General features: G+C 37.5%; 3 protein-coding genes across 6 annotated transcripts in view; 1 reads left to right on the forward strand and 2 right to left on the reverse strand.

Moving 5' to 3' along the window:
* Positions 1-15,845, forward strand: part of Dyrk2 (Dual-specificity tyrosine phosphorylation-regulated kinase 2) — a 62,326-nt gene extending 46,481 nt beyond the window's left edge. For all 4 annotated transcript variants that reach the window (XM_064686028.1, XM_064686030.1, XM_064686031.1 and 1 more), the window contains 3 exons: positions 2,822-2,960; positions 3,031-3,202; positions 13,395-15,845. In XM_064686028.1, the coding sequence (XP_064542098.1) occupies positions 2,822-2,960; positions 3,031-3,202; positions 13,395-14,431 (1,348 nt within the window). In that variant the 3' untranslated portion in view covers positions 14,432-15,845. The remainder of the gene's footprint in view (positions 1-2,821; positions 2,961-3,030; positions 3,203-13,394) is intronic.
* On the reverse strand, positions 8,079-12,633 carry LOC135431149 (uncharacterized). The gene is made up of 5 exons (XM_064686102.1): positions 12,613-12,633; positions 12,338-12,412; positions 12,214-12,273; positions 12,071-12,150; positions 8,079-8,257 (listed from the first exon to the last, which is right to left on the reverse strand). The coding sequence occupies exons 1-5, from the start codon at positions 12,631-12,633 to the stop codon at positions 8,161-8,163; spliced, it is 333 nt and encodes a 110-aa protein (XP_064542172.1). The 3' UTR covers positions 8,079-8,160.
* A 1,557-nt stretch (positions 15,846-17,402) lies between the features above and the next one.
* The window catches only part of LOC135431134 (AF4/FMR2 family member lilli), a 73,894-nt gene continuing 70,304 nt past the window's right edge, over positions 17,403-20,992 (reverse strand). Inside the window, exons 7-8 of the mRNA XM_064686086.1 lie at positions 17,576-17,775; positions 17,403-17,519 (exon numbers count right to left, since the gene is read on the reverse strand). The gene's annotated coding sequence lies outside the window, so the exon portion shown is untranslated. The remainder of the gene's footprint in view (positions 17,520-17,575; positions 17,776-20,992) is intronic.

Below are 20,992 nucleotides of genomic sequence, written 5' to 3' on the forward strand. Positions count from 1 at the left end.
GTGCTCCAAATTCAGCAAAGACTTGCTAGCTAGTAACAACTGCTAAACGTTTATAAAGAGTCTTTAAAAAAGGAATCTTTAGTACATCTTAAATTTTTAAATGGATATCCTTTGCACAAATGTCAAAGAAATTTAAATAGCCATAACTAATAATTCTACTAATCGTGTACCACGATTCTTAACCTTTTTTAAATACTATAGATGCATTAATATTTCCCAATTTTAATTCCCTTTTCAAGTGGCATCTAAACTTTACACAAATTTTAAGCAAAACCTATAAAAATTCTTTAAATGAGCGTCACTTCTAAACTAAACTTCTAATCACAATGTGGGATGAAATTCGTGATCATAAACAATTTTGAAATCAAAATGTTTCAGAAGTACAAAATTAACTCAGTAGGCCCTTTTCCGCTCTTTTAAACTGGCATTTAAATTTTACAAACATTTTTGCAAAAACAATTAAACACATCTTTGAATGGCCATAACTCATAAATTAATCCCAATTTGGGAGGGAATATGTGATTATAATTAGTAATTTTTTCAACTAAAATTCTGATAAATTCATTAATATTCCTCCGATTGAAATTCGGTATGCAAATCAGTTTTAAGTTATTGTTCCTTTTTAACTGGCATCAACATTTTTAAAGAGTTTTGGGAAAAAAAGTAACAATTTTCAACCGCAACTTGGACTGAAATTTGTGATCACAGTTATTTTTACAACCCATTTCCAATACGCCCATAAATCCGTTTATAATTTTTGGCAACTTACTGCTACAACTGAGTTGAACCTTGAAATGCAATAAAAAGTCACTTAAATTAATGTTGTATTTGCCACAGCTTTTCACGTGTGTTACTGACAAAATGTAAATATTTTTCTCTCATATATACCTTCCATTTGTGCTTATTTTTCTCTCTGCGTATTCAACTTGACTTCTGACAATTTGATGATGGATGAATACTTTTTACTCGCTTTTCAGCATGTCTTTGATATTATTCGCATAGTGTATTTTTGCCTGAGTAGTGAGTTTCTGTACTTAATTTAACTTTGCTGACATTTTTTTGGAATATCCTAACGAGCTCCAATACACACACGAATGTCCTGGCATTGGCTGTTATTATTTTTGGGTTCTCGGGCTGACATCTTTCTAGGTCAGAGCATCTAATAAGTGCATGTCAAAGCAGCTCAAGTGTCGAGCTGCTGATGGAGCTATTGATGGCATTCTGAGAAGATGACATGGTTGAGGCAAATACTTGCTAAGAGCTTAAATGGCTCTGGCAAGGGGCTAACGGAAACGGAAGCGGAAACGGAAATGACAGCAAAAACTGTGTGAGCGTGCGGTCAGCAAGTTCAGTAAATGGACCCAGCTGGTAGCATATCAAATAATATGTGAGCACAGAAAATGTGTGTCAAAAGGTGGGTGAGGGCGGTTCATATACAGAGGAGAGGGGATAGGGGTATTTGCTGATAACGTGTGGACTGCCATAAACTCATCAATCACGATGAAAAGTCCCAAAAACTGACAGCCATCAGAAAATCGACAAAACTTGAGCAGCACTTGGCGGGAAATTGTGTTGACCCAAACACAACCCCAATACAAAACGAAAAAATACAATAAATATATATGTAACTAGTGGTTGCAATGACATTGGCCATAAAAATAAAAACAGAACTAAAAACTTCCCTGTTATCAGTTAATTAATCGCAAAAGCTGAAAATCGAAAAAGTAAAAAAAATATATAAATAAATATGTATGCAAAATGCAAACGAAAATAGCAAACGGGTTGACACAGAGCCAGTCGCAAGGGAAATGGCATGTACAGTGGGAAAAGATGTGGAATTTGCAAGGCAAAGGGAATTTTGTTACAAATGGGAAATTTACACGCAATGTAAATTTAAATAACTCCTTTAAAAATATTATCAAAAATATGCGGAAAGTGTTTAATAAATGAATCGAATTAAATTGGCACCTAAATGCCAAAGCAGGAACTAATTAATTAATTAGCATAGGATTATTAGTTTGTCCCTGTCCAACAGATTTCTAAATTTTAACGAAAAAAACAATTAAATTAATTTTAATCAAAAGTTGATTATAAAAAAAATCGGTTTAATTTTAGATATGGATTAGGAATCTTGGGCAAGTTTGTTCTACAAAAAAGTCCAATTAATTCGTATAACTATATTTACATTTAAATAATCCTGTGACTTTCCAACTGTAAGTTTGGGAAATTTCAATGATGTGACTTTCCAACTGTAGGTTTGGGAAATTTCGGTAACAATTGGGATTCAGGCAAATTCGTATTTCAAAAAATGTAATATATTTCATATAAGTAAATTTTCATTTGAATAATGCAGACTTTCCAACTATGACTTTGGAAAATATTTTGTTGCCTATGGGAAATTATTGGGATATATTTTTTATGACTTTAAAAGATTCAAGATATTCATAATAATTAGAAGCGGAATACACTTATTGACTTGTCTTGTCATTATTTTTAAATTTGTTGTTTTGTTAGGCAATACTTTATATTTGCCCCTATTTTGACGTGATTTGCCCCACAGTCCAAATTGTTGTCGTTGTTCTTGTTGTTGCCCGTTATCGTCATATATCCAAATTTGTGTGCGACATGCAATGCAAATTAATTCAATGCATGTTATTTTTATCGTTATTGTGGGCTTAAAGCGGCCGGCATTTGTGAGGCGTCTTTTTTACTCGAGACCGAAAAGAATTGATTGGGGTTTGCGCTGAGTCATGTTTTGTATAAACTGTTGTTTTAATCGAAGTTTCTCTCTCTCTCTCTCTCTCTCTCTCTCTATTTGCAGTCTCAATCTGTACGAGCTGATCAAGAAGAATAATTACAATGGTTTCAGCATGAGTCTCATACGACGCTTCTGCAATTCGATTGTGAAGTGCCTGCGTTTGCTCTACAAGGAGAATATCATACACTGTGATCTCAAGCCGGTAAGTTGAACATATTTTGTTTAAATAATCTATGAAGTTGTTAAATGTAATTTTCAATTTGATAAACTAGGAAAACATTTTGCTGAAACAACGCGGCAGCAGCTCGATTAAAGTCATCGATTTTGGCAGCTCGTGTTATGTGGATCGCAAAATCTATACCTATATACAATCGAGATTCTATCGCTCCCCGGAGGTGATACTGGGTCTCCAATATGGCACCGCCATTGACATGTGGAGTTTGGGTGAGTATATATTTATATGTATACATAGGTCGTCGGGGGATCCGATTTTAATTAAAACACATTTGCAATGTGTCTTCTCTTCGTGCATTTGGCCTCGTTGCAATGAAAATGAATTTTTAAATGGTTCTCGTTCTGCATTTGGCAGGCAAATTTATAGCCACACACACACCTATAAATACCTGTAAATGCGTGTGTGTGTGTGTGTGTGTGTGTAGGTGTGGTTACATAGAACGTTTAAATATTTGATACACAGTTTTATAGCCACACAGCATGTGGCCGCCATTTGTGCTGCGAGTGCATTTAAAAGCGGGGGAGTTAGTCGCCTTTTTAGTGGGTCATGCGACTGACATTTGCCGTGTGTAAGGCGAGCCTTGAATGAGTTTTATGCCGCTTGTGCTTGTGAATGGCTGGCTTTACCATTTTTTGTACTTTCATTGACCGTTGTCGCTCAACAAATGTCGATGAATACAAATCGAAAACAATAGCATTGCTTCGACAGGTCTTTTAGTTCTGTTCAATTTGAATACAACTCTTCTGTTTTTAAATCCGACAAACCCAACGACTGTAACCACAATTTTGTGAGCAAAACTATGGAAAGCCACAAATCCATTATTTTTGTGTGAATGGATTTAGAAGAAACGGTCACTTTAAAAAATCAAGCAATTATTGCTTATGTTTACCTGGCACAAATTTTTAAAAAAATAGTCAGCCAAAGCTTTTAAAATCTTAACCTTATATCAACCAGCCAAAGCTCGTAGTTTTTTAACCTGAGAACATAACCTAAATATTCAAGATCAAAATTCTTTTCCCTTATCTTTAATATTTACGGTTTTTTTTAAGCGATTAAACTCGTGCAGTTAGAACCAATCTTTATCAATATATTTAAACCAATAAAAAACCGTTGAAACCAATGAAAAAACAAGCACAAATTGGTATTTTGTTTATTAATTATGAACAAACTCCAATCTCTCTGAAACACTTTTAATAATGCTTGCAAGTATGCTCAGTCAAACAGTTCAATGCAAAAAATAAATAAAAAAATAATTTAAATATAATTTAAAAGGAATACCAATTATTTGCATACTAATCCAAGAGAATATAAAGTTAAAACAAAAATATTCTGCTCATTCTACTTTATCATTTGGCAATTTCTTTAAGTTCCCAATATTTGTACCATTTCTAATTTTTGCCGGCTGTGCAGAATCATTTCCCTGCTTGAATATGTTAGGTTTTTTTTTGCAGCATGTCAGATTGGCTACTGGGGTCAACATTAACTCACGAGCAGAGCAAAGCAAACCAAAAAAATAACTGCGAACAGAAAAACAGAGCAGGTCTTGTGTGGAGCGATAAACGACAGCAAAAGTCGTGTATGCAATACACATACCTATGCACATATTTGCCGATTTCCGTTATCTACATATATACACACAGATCTACATATGTATGTATACATGTGCAACGAAATATTTGTGTACGAATTCCCCTTCGTATCGTCTGTTTACTCTATTTTCTGTGTGCCACTGAATTCTGTGTTAGTTTGACTCCAGCAGCCGTTTAGAGTATTTGCAAAATTTAAATTATATTCAATTTTATACACTTTCATTTGGTATATTCTTACATACATACATATGTATATTCTTTGTAACCCGAATATTTCAACCATTTTTCAAAAGTAAATACACTTTGCATGTTTTTCAGTTTTGGGTAAAATTTTAAAGTTTTTAATTGCAAACTAAAAAATTAAAATTCTAAAAGTTGACCCATTTTTAACAATCTAGCAAAGGCAGCCCAGTTTGCAAAGTCGCGTTAATGTACATTTGAATACAGAGACCAAACTTATTTAAAGCGGTATGCTCTGTACATCATGTGTAAGTGTGTACATACATACATATACATATTTGACGATTCCCTCTGTTTGGGTGTGTGTTTATTTATGCACGTGTGGGACTGCTACACAGAACAAAATTGTATGAGCGGAGAGCGGAGAGCAGACGAAAAAACGGCGCTCACAGAAAGTGATGCTTAGATCAATAAGCAGCAAGAATATTTCGTAAGAGCGCGATCAATGTAGATAACTCAAAAGCATGCATACACATGTTTACATATTTGGCAATTCTCCCTGCATGCACATGTTTGTGTGCTTGTTCGCTTGGTTGTTATCTGTATATATGTATGTACATATGTACATTCTTACTATGCATATCGTCTAAGCGAGCGTGTGCGAATTTCGCTCTTCGCTTTGTTTTAGTTTGACTCAAGTAGTCAATTGTTAATTGCTGCTTGAGAAGAGTTTGATGTTTGCAAAATGTGCAGCAGAAAAGAACGCGATCTGTATGTGTCCGAAAAATTCAAACATCGTACCGTATTTACCTGATCATATATTGTATAATAACATAGAAATATAAGTTGCCGCATAACTTATTGGCATGTTAACTATACGGCTCTAACTAACTCAGAAGAAAGTTGTGCAGGTTCAACGCTGACTCAAAAACCGGCGCACAGAAATTAGAGCAGGAAGCGGTCGTAAGATGAATTCGTACACAAGCAATTCCTATTTGGACCAATCAGCGATAAGCTCGTGAGCGCAATGCATTGTAGATAACTCACAAGCGCACATACACATATTTTGCATTTACTTGTTGGTGTGTGTGATTTCTTTGCTGTAAGTGCGTGTGCTTTGAATTCTAATGTCTGCACATTCGTGCTGCTATGCTCTGAGTGCATAAGTCACCTTTCTCATGCTTACGCTCTTTGTGTGGCCACACAAATAACTCTAAGTTGAATTTCAAAATCAAATCAATCAACAGCCGCCGAATATGTGCGCCTGGTATTTAGAGATGGCACTTTTCGTTTACTAAAAGATCCGGCCGTGCCTGCCATCGTCATAAGTAATAATTAAAGCAGCTCCGAGTTTCTGCAGAGGCAGATTTTATAAATTACCAGTTGAGTGAAAATTAAATGATGTCCTCAATTTTTTTCTGTACTCCGTCTATTTTGTCCGCAAAAGACCTACAAATTTAAACAAATTTAAAACAAATCGAACACAAAACATTAGAAATTTTTTAAATGCTTTAAACGGCCACTGGGCTTAAACTAACACAGAATTAAGTGGCGCACAGAAAATAGAGTAAACAAACGATCCCAGTGAGAATTCATACATAATCAATTCTGGCTTGGACCACTGAGCGGCAAGCAATAACAAAACTTGTAATAACAAATAGCAAAATAGCAATAACAAAAGTATGTAGATAACACCAAGGCAAACACACACCCAAACAAGTGCATGCAGATGAAATCGCTAAAATGTGCATAAGTATGTGTATATGTTTTCTTGTGGGTTATCTATTTATGCCTCGCATTCACACGATTTTGCTGTTGCTTATCTCTCCACACAAGACCTGCTATATTTTCTGTGCGCCGACTTTTTTGTTCGTCTTGCGCACTCGCAACTTAATTTTGTGTAAGCAGACTTACGGTTCTCCACAGGCGCAAATTGTTGTTTGCTGTGAATACTACGCATGCTTAATGTTAAAGATATACTTTTAATATTTTCAAAGGGCTATACATCAGTTAAATAAATTTTAATCCTGGAATACCATTTAAGTATCAATTGAAATAGAAAAAGGATCAAATAGTAATATAAGCTACGCGGTAAACTCAAATTACAATATACATACATATGTATGTATATATATTAACTGACTTAAGCGACAACAACTCACAGCAACTCAAACTAACACAGAACAAAGCTTCGCAAGTTCAAAGCGGACCAAAAAAGCAGGCGCACAGAAATTAGAGCAAGCAAACGATCGCAAGATGAATTCGTACACAAGCAATTCGTATTTGGACCAATCAAAGATGATCAACAAAAAAAATCGTGAGCACAATTCACAGTAGAAGATAACTCACAAGCAAAAACGCACACCCATATGTATTTCTTTGCTCTGAGTGCATTTACTTTGTGGTTTATCGTCTGGGCTTGTGTGGGCTGATGTGCTCTGAGCGCAAAAGTCAGCGCACTCATGTTAACGCACTCAGTGTACACACACACATATACAACAACTGCCGACATTGTTCACTTGGCGTTTGGACATAGCAGTTTATGTTACGTTATGACAGATTTTGTATATGCAGTCAAAGCTGCCCCGCTCATGGACAAAACAGTAGCCAAGAGAATTGGTTCCCAGATGACCCAGATATCCTTGGTTATTTCATAACAAGGGTGTAGTCCTGGCGAACCTAACAGGCCAAAATGGTCGAAAAATATGTATGATTTTTCTTTCAGCCACCCACAGCAAAAGCCCCGCCCCTTGATGGTTCCTGGTTGACTGTCATATCTTTGGTTATACCATACCATCGTTATAGTCCTTGGCAACCTAAAGGATCAGATCCCTGCAAAATATGCTTCGAAATGGTCCAAAAACATGTATGCTTTTTCTTTCAGCAGCCTCTGTAAATGAGCAGCAGCTGCAGCTGCTAATTAACAGCTGACCTTACAGCACTCGTTTTACATTAACTGCTGTTTAACATAACTCATTTTAAAAGAGTTACATTTTTGGCCCTCACGCGTATGCAACGAAAATTTTTATTCGAAAATACTCGTCGACCTTCTGAGCATTTCTGTTCGCCTGGTGCTTGAGCGGAATTTTAGTCAAAATTTGGGACCCAGCCGCCAACAAGCGCGACCCTTTTGGGTATGCAACAGAAATTTTTCGGCGGCTGAAAATTTTTGTCGACCTGCTGGTAATTTCTGTTCGCCTGGTGTTTTAGCAGAATTTAAGAAAAATCTCGGTAGCCAGCGGCCGCCAACGGACGCCCCTTACTGGTATGCAACAGATTGAAATTCCGTATCCCTTGGAAGTAAAAAAACGGGAAATTGTTTGATAATTATTTATTTTTGTTAATATTAACAAATTTGTTGTTTTATGCATGTATTTTCGTTTTTACACTTCAAATGGCTATATCAGGCTTAAAATACGTCCGATCCTGGAAGGATTAGCCTCGTTAGATTCGTAAAAGTCCTTAGAATGGATTAGAGTCCTTGAATCCTTTAATCTGAAAAGATAAAAACACATTTGAATCAAAAATGTCATAAGAGAGATAGACGGGTATTTTGAGGAAAGAAATAGCCATAACTCGGCCATATCCTTGCAGATTTTCGAAGGACATGGTTCGTTAGGATCGTGGGGCTTAACTGCATCGAACTGCATCAAAATATTAGGGGGTCATCTAAGAATCCTGGACTTGGTAATTTTTCAGTCGCAGGCCGCAAGGAAAATTGCGTGAAATCATCAAATTTCAGTAAAATTGCGATATTTCTGAAACTACAAGGACGATCTTTATGTCCTTTGGCTAGTTGGTGGGCCTGGTCAGTACAATTTTTTTTGGCACATGTCCTGCCAGGATACGCAAGGATACAGCCGAGCTATGGCCTATTTTCTCTTTTAAAATTTGCACTTAAAACTTCGTTGTTTGAAGGACTTTCGTCCTTCGGGTTGTATATTCTTAAATGGTGGGGCGGGGACTATCTGCTATCCAAAGGACATCCCGATAGTTCTTGAAATGGCGAAGTTAGTCCCGAATTTTTCGAATTTTGGCCAGTTTCTGACTAAGCCCCTGTAAAAAATTGTAGTGAAATTTTTTGTCGAATCCTGGAAATTCTTGGATGCCAATCGATAGTCCTGCTCCTCACGAGTTCAGAAAGGTATATTCTTTTGATATCCTTAAGGATGTGGCCGATATATGGCTATAAAAAGAATGTCCTTTTTAGAAAAATAACCATATTTCTGCAACCAGAAAGACGATTTTTATGTCCTTTGGTCAGTTTGTAGTCCTAGTCCAAACAAGTTGTTTGACACAGGACTTGTCAGGATACGCAAGGATACGGTTGAGATATAGCTATTTCAATGTCAAAAACCTATGTCCTTATATCTTGGCTGTTGAAAGGACTTTCGTCCTTTCAATTATATTTTCTGATTGGACAAGACAAGGACAGTTTAATAGCCAAAGGACATGCCGAAAGTTTTTGAAACGCCCAAGCTATGGCCAGTTTTGTATTAATATCCTTTTTAGGAAAATAGCCATAACTCGGCCATATCCTTGCAGATTTTCGAAGGACATGGTTCGTTAGGATCGTGGGGCTTAACTGCATCGAACTGCATCAAAATATTAGGGGGTCATCTAAGAATCCTGGACTTGGTAATTTTTCAGTCGCAGGCCGCAAGGAAAATTGCGTGAAATCATCAAATTTCAGTAAAATTGCGATATTTCTGAAACTACAAGGACGATCTTTATGTCCTTTGGCTAGTTGGTGGGCCTGGTCAGTACAATTTTTTTTGGCACATGTCCTGCCAGGATACGCAAGGATACAGCCGAGCTATGGCCTATTTTCTCTTTTAAAATTTGCACTTAAAACTTCGTTGTTTGAAGGACTTTCGTCCTTCGGGTTGTATATTCTTAAATGGTGGGGCGGGGACTATCTGCTATCCAAAGGACATCCCGATAGTCCTTCAAATGGCAAATTTAGTCCCAGATTTTTTGATTTTTGTCAGTTTTGTGACTAAACCACTGTGAAAAATTTTAATGGCATTTTTTGTGGAATCATGCAAATCCTTGAATGCCAATCGATAGTCTTTCTACCCGCGAGCTCAAAATGGTATATCCTTCCGATATCCTTATGGATTTGGCCGAGGTATAGATATTAATAGAATGTCCTTTTTAGAAAGCAAGCTATATCTGTGAAACCATAAGGACGATTTCGATGGCTTTTAGTCAATTTATAGTTTTAGGCGAGATGAGTCGTTTGTCAGAAGATGTGAAAGGATCTTTAAGGATATGTCCGTGTTTTGGACCTTTAAAAGGTACAAAAGAAAAGTCCTTATATCTTGACTGTTTTAAGGACGATCGTCCTTTTCTTTGTATACTCAGAATTGGGAAGATGTGGGCTACCTACAAGCGAAAGGCTATTAAGATTGTCCTTGAAATGGACATGCTATGAACGATTTAGTGATAAATGTCCTCATTTTGGAAAAATAGCCATATCTTCAAAACCACAAGGATGATTTCGTTGTCTTTTGGTCAATTTATAGCCCTAGTCGAGACGAGTCGTTTGGCAGAGGATGTGACAGGATCTGCAAGGATATGTTCGAGTTTTGACCTTTAAAAATACAAAACAAATGTCCTTACAGCTTGGCTTTTTAAAGGACTTTTGTCCGACAATACAATATTCTGTTTAAATTGTGCTGTGGCCAGTTGATTTAGTTGAGTTATTACATATTTTCTGCACAGAAACCTATCTTCCTATCTAGGCTGCCCGAAAGACTTTCTTCTTTTTCGTTGAATATTGTAAATTGGAAGGACAGGGACAATTAGGTGGCCAACGGATATGTAGATAGTCCTTGAAATCGCCAAGCCAAGGTCGATATCGATTGTATATTGTAAATTGAGAATATACGGACTTTTTACTGGTCAAAGGACATCTCGATAGTCCTTTGTGATTTAAGGAGAAATTTTTGTTCGGATACTAAAAATCTTCGAGTAGCCCTGACTCCCAAGAGCTTAACAGAGATTCCTTCCATTCTCTTCATATCTTTCCTATACATATAAAATACCTTTCGCTTGGACATTTTTTTAAGTAATTATAATCTTCTCTAAATTAATTTTTAGGCCTTCCCTCACTTGGGGCTTGGCGAATCGAAAAATTTAAATCTTCCTTGATAATTTGTTAAGTTTGCATTTTTCTCTTGATCTACTTTCATTTTACCCATACTACTAACTCAAATATAAAGTAAACAAAAGCGGTGGCTCGCCCCTAGCTGTGAAGAGTTTTACATTATTCGACACGTAACCCATTTGGCTGTGCGCACAGTAGCTCACATAAGTAAGCGCCCACATGAGCTGGCAGTCGTAAAGAAGTCAAGCCACTAGCTAAAAATAAACCCTAGCTATCTTTTATTAAACCACCCACACACACACATCGCCAATATCTCACGTACTGTGCACGTTTAATGAGTCTTTTGTGTGGAGCGCAGTGCTCACAATATATTTTTCCTTTTGACCGGACGTGGTCGTAGTCGGAAATGGCCGCTAAAAGGATGTGTGTGGGGGGGGGGGGGGGGGTGAAGGCTGCTACAGGAAGCAACGTTTCTAAGCGTTAAGGGGCAGGCAATATTATTGTATACATAAACTTCAAGTGGGCCTCACTTGTTGAGTGTCCATCGGCCCGCCTACTGCTCCCCTTTCCCCTCATAGAATATATCACAAGCTATCCCATTGTTCTAGCTATACGTGAGGGGCTTGGTCTGAGGGTCCTTGCCGCATGTGTAGCCTGTTGCTACTAATTGGCATAGTGCGTGTTTTTACACTTGGTTGGGCTGCCGTATTGTCTGGGGCGCAGGAGGGCGCCACGAAATTCGTGTGCAGCGATTGAACGTTGCCATTTTGCTGCGAAATACCGTAAAGGATAATGAGGCCTGGCAACCGGAGTGCACTCAGTTCTCAACTGATATGGAACTAATGGGTATACCAAAGAGTGTGTAGGAATTAATTAGAACTTGTGAAAGAGGTCATATGAATTGTTAAGCTATGCAAATTTGCTTGACGGACTAACTCTTCCGCTAATTGATGAACTGACAGGTGACAGGATGGACTAAGTTCTAGCCGGAGTAAATCCCTAGCTCACATCCCTTACTTAAGATCAATGCATGTGTTTTAAGAACCTTCTTACCAATTATCTTAAAATTATCAAAACAAAATTCTGCAACCGGAACCTCCTCCAGCAGTCGACAGTGATCCACAACAATACGGTCCTGCAAGCGAAAAGATTGTATATGAATAAAAGAGAAATATAATTAAAAAGGTTTTACATACAAATCAAATGAATCGATCGTCTCGTTTAGTTGTAAATTAAGAGTGACAAAATTGTACAGATTGATCCAAGCGAGAATTTTCTAAAACAAAATAGTTTTAAAGATTAATGGTAACAAAATGGGATAAAAGGTAGCATACATGCCAGTCTTAAAGTTTATTTTGGAACCTCCTTGATTAGCATTAATATCCTCAAGGGAACAGAGCTAAAAAAAAAAGATTTTATATTAATAAATTATGCACATAGTTAAATAAGATATAAGTACAAACAATTTGCGAATCGATTCCCAGAATCTTGTTGTTCAGTTGTAGAATTTTAAAAAGATTGTTCGCAAACAACCTTTTCTGAATATAAGGGAAAATTTTAATATTATGGATATGGATGTAACATACAAAGTGTCAGCCAATTTCGAGATCTTCCTTGTTAAGTTGCAATAGTGTACATTTTATGGTACAGTGCCTCGCGACTGATGATTACTGCAAAAAAAGATATGATTTTATATTAAGGGCATGGAAAAGGTTATGAAAATAAATGGCATACATACAATAATGTGTGAATCCAACATTTAACCTGCTGTTTAGTTGCAGCATAAAGATCCTCCAAAAATACAAAGCGTAATTCGTGAATCGATCCTCGTTTTTATTAAGCAAGAGTAATAATTTCCTCAACGATAGAAATATTCTGAAAATAAATAGAGAGGATAGGAAATAAATATAAATACAAGTGTAAATCAAATATTTTGTAAATCAGTCAACAACTCATGCATGAATAATACGAAGGATAGTAATAGGGTTGACGCTTATAGCTTGGGAAACCAATATAAATAATAACTTAAAAAACGACCTAGTCCATAAATTTAATTTAGATATTGTTGTATGTCAATTGGAAACTGCATCAGTATTGCGCTGAACTTTTCAACCCCAAAACCAAAAGCACTTAAGCAATTTACAGCGGCAAATAAATAATAACCCAGTGGCTCAACTGAACTGCACTGAAGTGTACCCTTTGGTCAAGCTCAAGCACGTGTCCAGGGCAAGGTCCACAGTCAAGGTCAATGCGCTTCTTTTGACAGTCCAAATGACTGCAGCCAAATGAGAGGGACTTGAATTATACCAAATGAAAGTGGTGCAGGATGTGCGACTGGAAGTTACCCTGTACCGAGCTCCCCGATCTATTTGAAAAGAATCGACATGTCCGACATGTTATGTTGGGAATTTTTATACTCATCGAAATCTTTGTACAGCTGCAATATACCCCATTTGCAAAGACTACAGGGTAGTTAAATCAATACTAATTTCGCTGCGATTTCTCTATTTTTCATTGCAGGCTGCATTTTGGCCGAGCTGTACACGGGCTTTCCGCTATTCCCCGGCGAGAACGAGGTAGAGCAACTGGCCTGCATTATGGAGGTGCTGGGTCTGCCCCCCAAGGTGCTCATTTCGGTGGCGCGTCGCCGTCGTCTGTTCTTCGATTCGCGTGATGCGCCACGCTGCATAACCAATACGAAGGGGCGAAAGCGTTCGCCTGGCAGCAAATCCCTTTCACAGATTCTGCACTGCCAGGATCGGTATTTCATAGACTTTTTGCAGCGCTGTCTGGAATGGGATCCTGCGGAGCGCATGACGCCCGATGAGGCGGCCCATCATGAGTTCCTGCAGCCATCCGCATCGAGTCGCCATCGCAGCTGCCGCATGTCCACAAGCTCATCGAGCTCGGGTCTGAACAGCGTCTCCCAGAAGTCCTCCTGCTACAATTTTGCAGAGATCTCGCCCGGCAATGGGCCAGTTGTTGCATCTATCACGAGCACCACAGCCGTCAGCAATGCGGCCATTACGACCAAGTCAAACAGTTCACGCCAGCCTCATGCCCATGCCCACGCTCACGCCCAGTCGAATGGACACCTGCCCGACATCAAGCTCAGCGCCAGCGACAAATACAACAGCATGCAGAAGGTCGCGGTGCGTTCGAAGATCACGTCAAGCGTCTCCGATCTGGAGTCGGTGCAGCAGTATTCGCTGCATCGCATCTACGGCGGCGTTGGCAGCGGCAGCACCCATCATGTCTCCTCGGCGGCCACCAGGAAGCATCTGAATGGCAACACGGGCGGCAATGCCACCAACAACACTATCGGCAGCAGCAGCAAATACGGCAGCACCACGCTGGCGCACAACCACCACAATGTGACGCATCACAATGCTTCCACGGCGACTATTGCCACGGCCACGCATAATCATCATCATCATCATAACCATATCGTTGGCGTTGGCGGGCAGACGGGGGCCGTCGGCGCTACAAATGTGGCCATGGCACATTCACAGTCGACCGGCGATGTCTCGGACCGGGCAATCTTTGGGCGTGCTTGACTTCGGGCGCGGCCCACCAAGCTGGAGCTCAAGAAGTGCAAGCTGGTTAATATGATGGACTTCTGGAGCTAGAAGTGGCGTCCACAGCATTGCGCTGCCCTGCGGGAGGAATAGCTGCCGCCGCTGTTGCTGCCGGCTGCTCCAACCTAAATCTAGCTATAACTGTTATATAAGCTATACATATATATATGTGTGTAGGTCTAAAGCGTTTCTATATGTATTGTGTATTGAGTGTGTCTCTTTCCGGTTGCAAAAAAACACGAAATATATACATATATAGTTTTATGTAGCCGATATATAATTCTAGATTGTGTATGTGCGCCCGCAACACACCCAAAAACACACATACACATACACACACACACTTGCAACACTCTTGCAGTATTCTCAGTTATTTTCTCTGATTTTTTTTGCTACTGCCATAGCTAAATATACATATATATCATTATATATGATTGTATTCCCTAAATGTATTTGTTTCCCTAAAGTATTCGCTAATCCACAACTTTTGCCCTCCATTGTGCAAGCATAAATTCAAACGTTTTTTAACACTGTTTCATCTGCATGCATGCAAAACCTGTATTCAACACGAACAAATGATAAATAACAATAATAATAATAATAATATAATAAACCTCCCAGCTCAAACGGAACAACATAACCTAGTTATATAAGAAATTTAACGATATATTATATCGTATACTCAAAAAAAAATCTGTAACAATTTCATACAGCTTCCATGTCTTTAGCAACAGTATCAAGGCTGTTATTAGTTACAAATATATACATTAATATGTATATTGTAACTATGATCAATAAGTTTCGGACATAGGTTGGAATGTTTCACAATCTATTTAAAGCTCAAATATATAACTTTTTCACTACTAAAACTTCACTGCTAGGGAACCTCATAGACCCACCAAATTATCAAATCGAAACTACCCTAGTTAACTATATAAATATATATAGGTATAGCCTCTGATAAACTGAAACATTCTAGCCCGGAACACACTTGATTAGGTTCTATAAATTGAGCGTAAAGTTTGACAACAAGTTAAATGTAAGTTTGTATTTTGCATGAGAGAATAAATAAACGGAACTGTTCAAGATTTCGATACCTCGACTTCGCGAATTTGTAAGGGATATTGAAAGCCAGAACAGAGCCGTTTAATTGAATATGCCCAAAACACTCACACAGTGCAAGTAACATGTCATAATATATAAAGATTATACACATATTTAATAAACTATATATTACGTAATTATTGAATAGAAAGGAAAACAACAACAATTTACGGCCAATACCACACAAAGCATGTGTAAGAAATATAACTTTAAATTCTATGTAAATCGTATTAATGGAAGAAAAAAAACAAACAAAATGTGAACAAAAATAAATACAATTTAAATATAATCACACAGTTGACAGTTGAATAATAAATGTTAGCAGTAACGAGCGGAGCGCGTACCCCAATGTCCCCCCTCTATGTCTATCTAACTCCCCCTCTCTCTAGACTGTCACGTGAACAAAGTTTGTAACGTACTTTTAGATATCACTGTAAACAAAATGCAATTTTTGCTCATGACTTTGATAATGTCGTACGTTTATAAGTATATACAATATCACGAATTAGCATAATAATTTTTGCCTATTTTATGTATTATTTATGTTGTTTACATTTCTCTGCCGCTCCTAACTACAACTATATAATTTTGTTCTTTAATGTACTATGCCTTTTTATTCAATTAAAACACAGTTAAGAAAAACAAAAAAAAACACGCAAAACTTTATTTACAAAGTGAGTTTCGAATTTAAAGTTTAGTAATAAATTAAAAACAAATACCGTTAATTATAAAAATATATCAATTTTAAATTAATGAATCATATTAAATGGTCTAGAAACCAGAAATAAATGAACATGTAATCAATACAATTACAATAATTGAAAATAAATTAAAAATTATGTACTCAAAGTGTTGCCAATCGTCTTTTTATGTCATTTACTTTACGGGTCAAACCGGACAATGAATGAAAACTTTCTGGGAATGCAGGAAGATTGGACTTTAAACCATAAAGATTTAGATTTCTGGGATTATGAAAATCATAAAATATTCTTTTCACTGAACTACTTGAGCACTAATTATTGGCATTTAAAAAGGCACACCTAACCAGCTAAGGGTTAAGACGATCACTGTTGTAAATTTTAAAAAATTGCATACTTTTTGGCATGAATTAAATTCCGATTTACATGGGAAATATTTTAGGAAATTAATTCTGTTTAGTTTTGGAAACGAAAAACTATCTTATACCTATAGCTACCTATAGCTATAGCTAGAAATGCGCTATCTTTAAAAAACAAAGTAAACATATACAAAACCTGCCTACCTCCTGCCTGGCGATATGGTATTCAAGTTTACGGTATTGCTGCAAAATCGCGCCTTACGAAAATCAGGGTGTTTCAAGAAAAAACGCTCCGTTATCTGTGTGGTGCCCCCTGGTATATGCGAACTTCCGATTTGGAAAAAGACCTAGGAGTGCCCGAAGTCGGGGACGTCATAAACAAACAGACTGCAAACTACATAACGCGTCTGGGAAACCATCCAAATCGACTGGCTAGGCGCCTTCTAAAGAGGCGTCGAATTGGAGGAGTCCGAACGCGGAGGAGATTGCGGAGGTCTCATCCAATCGATCTCCGAGATCGATATATATAGTCACCGTAACCTTGTTAATTTTATATTAGACTTAATAGTAGACTAAGTAGTATTGTAAATTTTCTAATAAATTTTATTTAAGTTGTTCTTATAATAACAGGAAAATTAAAATAAAGCTAAGTTAAATTAAAAAAAAAAAAAAATAGCTACCTACCAATTGAAGTCAATTAGTTGCCATCCTTAATTAACTTGTAATACACCATATATCATTTAAATATATGTATTCATATGTTTCTCACACCCATATAATTTAAAAGAAAACTTACCTAGTTGATCTGCCCGTCAATTACAGTTGGCTTATGATCCATGAACTTCATAAAAATAGTCCGTGCGATTTTTATAGTAACCCATCAGTTAATTCGTGCACCAGTTTCCACTATAAATACATGTTAATCAAATGTGTTTTATTATATATAATCAAGATGTAGCTACCTCTTCCAGTTGTTGTGCGTCTATTGACGTTTGACACCATTTGTAAAGCCCTCGAGGCATCAATTTATTAATTTAGATTTCGCTACGAACTCTTTTTTTTCTAGTTGCATAAATTATGCAATATCCGAATTATGAATGTGTTTAAGGTTTGGGCATTTAAATTGGGATTTGGGTAATAGCCGCACGTGTGTGTGCTGTTTCTGTAAAAGATAATTTAATTAAAATGTTTATTTTATTGTTGGCATGTAATTTGGCAATTAAGGAAATTAACGAAAAGAAATTGAAGCTGCGCACAACTGTACCGAGTGTACTAACAATTGTTCAAAATATTTTATCAAATGTTTGACGGGCCTAAAAGTTCAGAAAAGCTTTTCACTTTTGATGTGTGCAGCACTTGACGAGTGTTGTGTGGGGGTCGCTGTCTGATCAGCAGAGAAAAAGACGAGAAAGTGAGAATTCTAAGTAGGAACCCACTCAAATAAATGCGTATATGACTTAATTCCGAAACGCCAAGTAAATATGTGTTGAAAATCTTCATTCTTGAATGGAAAGTAAAAGTTGCTGCAGCAATCGTTGATGCAAACCAAAAAAAAAAAAAAAATAAATGTAATAATAACAATAATTCCCATTGAGCGCTTCGAGTGATAAGCGCGGCGCGTAAGTCTCATTGAGTCAAAGGTTTATTGACGCAAAGTTTTAGCCACAACATCATCTTCTTCTTCGACGATGATCTTCATGATCGTCGTCTGGCAGCACTTGTTGTTGCCGGGGCCAGGTCGGTTGTGCTTCGGTTCGGGTCCATGGCAACTCGAAGGCCGTCGCTTCTTTCTGCCTGCTGCGACTCTTCTTTCATCTTCTTTTTTTCTTGGTTTCGTGTTGATCATTCGTCGCAAAGGTGAAAGTCTTTCTCCCTCCAGCATTTTGTTGTTGCATTTGTACACACAGCATTTAGTCTTGTTTTTGTGGGGATTTGCCGATGTTTTGATTTCTGTTGTTTTTTGTAACTTGGCTTCGGCTTTGGATCTGTGACTTTGCCTTTTGGTAATCTCTTGCACAAATATTGCACAGCTATTAGGCATTTGCCAGCTCGATCATCTTTAAGGCCTCTGGCAGTTGTTGGCCTATGCCAAAAATTAAGTTATTCTAAATTGGCCGCCTTCAACATATTCCCACACTTGAGAAGAAACTCTGCTTGGTTAGGTTTATCTCAAGTACGAAAACATATAGTATTATATCATCTCAGTTTTATCTGCAGCTAGAGCACAGCTTATGACGCATTTAAAGGTGGAGCTCGCCAAAAAAAGGTGTATTATATTTTATGGCAACCATGCTATGCTCAAGTGTCACGTCTCAGAGAGGTCAATATGGCAATTTTGGACTTGATGGAAAGCAGGCGTAGATATACATGCCAAAAATTATATACATAACGAGCTCAAGCCCAGGCTTACATACATTGTGTAGAAGGTACTTTTGAAGATCAACAAATTAAATATTAAGGCAAATCCTTCGACATGGGATAATGGCAAATGGCAATAAATTTTAAAGCACTGGCAATGATATGTTATGATATGAAACGAATGTTATTCTAAATAAAATAAAAAACGAGGTAACCGAATGTATTACACACATATATAACAGCTCAAACTAAATGAAAGAGTTTTCTTGCTTATGTAGTTAATAACTGTAATGTTTTAAACCGCTATTAAAATAAGTGTACTGAGGTAATATTAGTAATAGTAATAGTAGGCAGTGCAATATTTTTGGCTCTGAAGAGGAAGTCGTTAGTAGTTCATTAACCAAGATGGGCAAGAAAAATATTTACGCTTTTAAACGTTGTGATCCGAGTATAAAAATACTGGAAAAAAACTGATCGCTGCAGCGGTTGCCAATGTTGCTTGTAAATTAAATATATATAAAAACATCGTTTTCACATAGCCAGAGTTGCCACCAAATCTCGTAACTCTTTGTTTCTTTTGTGTCAAAAAGCAATTAATAGCTAACAATTTAAACAAACAATCGCATCATATTTTCAAGCTTCATAAGAAGCACTTGAAACAAATGTTGGAAAACTTCTTAGATTAAATCGACATTTTTTTTTTAATTTCCAAAGCCTGTCAATGTCCAGTAATTTAATCAGCGCTCAAACAAGCAGGTGAAAATGCGTTTTTGTTTGTATTTTCCACATCGATTTTAAAGTCATCGACGCTTTTCTTGCCAAGCGATCGCTGAACAAAGAAAGCTATCAAATAAAATTTAAGCATCGAACGGATACAAAAGAAGCAACGTCTCAAGTCATTGGACTTGGAACAACGTGCGGCATCATCGACAGCCACCGAATCAGTCAAATCAGCAGAAAGCCATTATCATTGTCTAACTATAGGGTCTGGGTCTGTCAGCGCCAGAGGAAACCTGATAAGCCGCTAGGCCGGACCGCTTATGTAATGCGGCGAGCGAGGCGGGTTTGGAGGTTCAAATCGGGGAGGTGGTCTGCAGCTTGAACCTTCTCTAGAATTGCATTGGGCATCGACTTAATAGGCCACTCGCTTAAATATTTTAAGTCTGTGTTTGGTTTGAAAGTGAAAATGTTCATCAATGAAAGCTGGCGTTGAAGTGTTTGGGTCTGCTTTGGAGTGACGGATCTGTAGATTAGTCGCGTTGCCGAATTTTTGTGGGTCCCAGCAGCAAATTGCTGCTTTAATTGCTGGAAAGCTGAAAATGCCATAATTTGGTTGCGTTTTGATAAGGTCCCCAGATTGGCAGCTAACTGGCCTGTTCAGAGTTGCACAAGAGGAAATCAATTGTACAATTAACTTTAGATCAACGATGGAGTGTACTTTTCAAAGGAAACTGTTAAATATTTGTAAAAATGCAACTATGCAACTGGAAAAGCGACCGCTGTAAGGAACTAGTGCACTGTTATACCGAACAATAATCTTATCAAAAAGGCGACCGCTTTCTTCGATAAAGCTCACTGATACTATTCAGATATCTTCCAAAGGTCTACCCAGATCAGACAATAAAATAAATACCAGCTTGATACTAGCGAAAAAAAGTTACTTATCATCATAAGGAACATATAAATGCTTCAAAGGTTTTTAAGTATCTCAATATATAAAACTATTTGTCCTGGCTGACTGACTGACTGATTGGTGATCAACGCACAGCCCAAAACGTAAGAACTAGAAGGCCAAAATTTTCACTGTAGTTGGCTTATGTGATAAGGGTGCACGTTAAGACGGTGTTTCGGGAAATTCCACCCGCATGAAACTTTTTGTTTACCATCCGATCGGTCTCACACTCATTTCCAAAGATCATTGTGATAATTTATTTGATACGTTCTTGGGCGGCAAATGCGGGTCAAGGGCTTAATAAACGAAATTTTTTTCTTCAGATCAAAGATTCTCACCGCAAGACTAA

Source organism: Drosophila montana, unplaced genomic scaffold (genome assembly GCF_035044405.1).
Source record: "Drosophila montana isolate Dmon_TW-CO22-7 unplaced genomic scaffold, ASM3504440v1 contig_312_1, whole genome shotgun sequence".
NCBI classification, from domain to species: Eukaryota; Metazoa; Arthropoda; class Insecta; order Diptera; family Drosophilidae; genus Drosophila; species Drosophila montana.